At 55.8% G+C, this 1782-nt stretch overlaps 1 protein-coding gene across 1 annotated transcript; it reads right to left on the bottom strand.

The window, feature by feature from the left end:
- Positions 1-45: 45 nt before the first annotated feature.
- On the bottom strand, positions 46-1623 carry LOC104512162 (beclin-1). The gene is made up of 4 exons (XM_010155034.1): positions 1516-1623; positions 1101-1237; positions 383-577; positions 46-196 (listed from the first exon to the last, which is right to left on the bottom strand). The coding sequence occupies exons 1-4, from the start codon at positions 1603-1605 to the stop codon at positions 46-48; spliced, it is 573 nt and encodes a 190-aa protein (XP_010153336.1). The 5' UTR covers positions 1606-1623.
- Positions 1624-1782: the final 159 nt, after the last annotated feature.

Genomic DNA, 1782 nt, shown 5'->3' with positions numbered 1-1782 from the left:
CGTCGGGTGCGGCGTCAGGGCTGCCGCGCGGGGCAGGTGCCCACGTTACCAGATGTGGAAAGTTGCGTTGAACACGTTGGTTTTCTTTAAGTTATCCAGCTGCATCTGGGCGTAGCGCATTTGGTTGTCCACGCTCTTCAGCTCATCATCGAGCTCCAGTTGCTGCCTCTTGAATTCGCAGTATTCTTTCTGGTACCTTTTGGTGAGAGCAAGACAAGAAATGCCAAGCGTGGGCGCTCGCCGCACTCCTCCTCTGCTCAGCCAACCTCGCTTTTGCCAAGGACACTGGGATGGGGCGTGAGTTACCCATTTCTCCACGTCACATTCCTGTTTATCTGTTACCTAAAATCCCCGCTACGAGCCGCAGCTCTGGTTCACTCACTGAGCTTCTTCCTGCTCCAGCCGCTCTGCCTCCGCCTTGACTCTCTCGAAGTCTTCGGCCACGATCTTGCGATTCTTCTCCACGTCCTCTAGCTCCTGAATCAGCTGCTCCTCCTCCAGCGCCAGTTCCTTCAGTTCCATCTGCAGTTTCTCCTTATCGTCCTCGTTCATTTGCTCCAGTATCTCCAGACATCTCCTAGTGGAGAGTGACAGGATTACCAACACAGGGATCCTGGGAAACCAAATGCCCCCGTTCCCCGGCTGCCTTGTGCTTCTTGATCACATTTCTTAGATTTGTGTAGAACAGCTTTGGTTCCTTTCTTTGCAGTATGTTTGAACAGCTATTGAAATGTCTTCCCAGCTTTTCATCTCCTATTTGATTATTTTTACCCTCCTGACTTAACCTTCTCTTGAAGGATTTTTGTCTCAGTCTTTAATATGGTGATACCCCAGCTGCATGCATGGAGGCACCTGAAAACTTTTCTCATTCCTCAGCTGAAAGGTTATTCACAAACTCCTTGATTTGAAGTGTCATCGACATCATTCGTCTTCACTGAGCAACCTGGTCTGGTGGAAGGTGTCCCTGCCCATGGCAGGGAGGGGGGCTGGGTGGGCTTTAAGGTCCCTCCCCACACAAACCGTTCTGTGATCACGTTTGCGCTCTTTCTCTGGGCTTCGGGCTAAAGCAGCTCGGTCGCAGGTCCCGTCCGGTCACTCACTTGTAGTTCTGGCACTCGTTCTCCGTGATGTTAAGCTGCGTGTCGAGCTGGTCTAGCAGAGTGTCCGTGCACTCCTCGCATAGAGGGTGATCCACATCCGTCTGCCCTGACATGATGTCGAAGAGGTCGCCCGTAACCTGCGGAAGGAGCTCACGTGAGTCCAGGCGAAGCCACAGGCAGCTGCTGGTGGGTTTTCAACCGATGGGCTCGCGCTCCAGCTGCCCCAGCGCTTCTCTGCGGGTCAGAGCTTGGCTGCCATGAGCCACTCACCACCAGCAACGCGGCCAGGCCGGCCCTGCGGCAATGCCGGCGCTGCGGGAAGACCGGCGCTGCGGGAAGCTTTGCAGCTCGATCTTGCAGAGCTTCTGACGCTCCGCTCGAGAGTGCCCGAGCTTACAGCTGACGCAAAACTTGCCTTCAGTCTCCGGCTGAGGTTCTCCATGGTGCCGCCATCTGACGCCTCTCCGATCAGCGTGAAGCTGTTGGCGCTTTCCGTGGACATCATTCTTGGAAAGAATTTTACGGTGAGTCGAGGGCTGGGGGTGTGGGGCAGCCAGGCCTAGTGCTACTCCGATCGGAGACTCGCTCCAGAGCCGGGAGGGAAGCGCCCGTGGGACAGGGAGCCTGTGCCTCGGGGGAGCTGGTGGGGCTTTGCCTTAACCCGATGGTGATGAGCTGCGCC

Source organism: Eurypyga helias, unplaced genomic scaffold (genome assembly GCF_000690775.1).
Source record: "Eurypyga helias isolate BGI_N326 unplaced genomic scaffold, ASM69077v1 scaffold36547, whole genome shotgun sequence".
NCBI lineage: Eukaryota > Metazoa > Chordata > Aves > Eurypygiformes > Eurypygidae > Eurypyga > Eurypyga helias.
The sequence above is the reverse complement of the archived record's forward strand: the minus strand, read 5'-3'. Positions and strand labels throughout refer to the sequence as shown.